This window comes from Bison bison, unplaced genomic scaffold, assembly GCF_000754665.1.
Source record: "Bison bison bison isolate TAMUID 2011002044 unplaced genomic scaffold, Bison_UMD1.0 scf7180017864527, whole genome shotgun sequence".
Lineage (NCBI taxonomy): Eukaryota > Metazoa > Chordata > Mammalia > Artiodactyla > Bovidae > Bison > Bison bison.
In genome coordinates, this window is record NW_011495078.1 from 652,241 (window position 1) to 653,207 (window position 967).

Here is a 967-nt window from a genome sequence, read left to right on the forward strand (position 1 = left end):
GAGCAGTTTTCCGCCACCCCAGTATTCACCATGCCCCCTACCCCAGGCCACGGGACCCCAGGATGTGGGACCCCAGGACGGGCCATGCCCCTTGCCCCCTCTACAGATGGCAGAGCAGTTTTCCGCCACCCCAGTATTCACCATGCCCCCTACCCCAGGCCACGGGACCTCAGGACAGGCCCTGCCCCCGCCCCAGAGAGGCTGCGCCCCCAGAGAGCCTTCACCTGGGGTCCCCGCATAGCCCTTGGTCTTGGTCTGCCCTGCCTTCAGCTCCACGGCCAGCCCAAGGTCGGAAATGCGGACGTTGCCTGGAGAACAAACACAGCTCAGGTCACCTACAGCCCCACAAACAGAGGCCCTGGTCTTCCTGGAGCTGCGGGAGCCCTGGCCAGCTTCTGCACACACACACGCACACCAGGCACACGCACAAGCATGGCACACACAGGAGACCCCACTCCTCGCTGTGGGCAGACAGGGGTGTCCAGCAGCACCTGCAGCTGGAGTCCAGGTCACCGGCCCCCAGCCAGCCTCTTCCGCGAGCTCTGCAGCCTCGGCCTATGGGGACATCAGGTGTCCAACCAGCCTCTGATGGGGAGGGGGCCCTAAAGTCACTTACAGGAGGCCTCGGCCTCTGGAGTCGCTTTCTTATAAGAAGCCCGGTTTGACTCCTCACAGAGGCAGCAAGGAAAGTGATGAGTGGGGACTTGGCTGTAGCCCTAACTGTTTACTAACAGCTCCACACACTCCCGACGCCTGGACCAACTCCCTGCAGCCCTGGGTGCCCAGGCACGCTCCAGATTTCCCTTGGGGATAATCACTGACCGAACAATAAACAGGCGTCAGCTGGTCTTTGTGCTGTGGAACTATAACCAGCACTTATCAAAGCTGGTCCCTCCCCTAATGATGGCCTGTCAGGCTGGAGAGGGGAGGCAGGAGGGGAGGCAGGAGGGCAGGGAGCCCGCCGCAC

General features: G+C 62.5%; 1 protein-coding gene across 1 annotated transcript in view; it reads right to left on the reverse strand.

The window, feature by feature from the left end:
- GRK1 (G protein-coupled receptor kinase 1) overlaps positions 1-967 on the reverse strand; it is a 12,789-nt gene that overhangs the window by 5,477 nt on the left and 6,345 nt on the right. Inside the window, exons 6-7 of the mRNA XM_010831535.1 lie at positions 492-555; positions 225-308 (exon numbers count right to left, since the gene is read on the reverse strand). Coding sequence (XP_010829837.1) covers positions 225-308; positions 492-555 — 148 coding nt within the window. The remainder of the gene's footprint in view (positions 1-224; positions 309-491; positions 556-967) is intronic.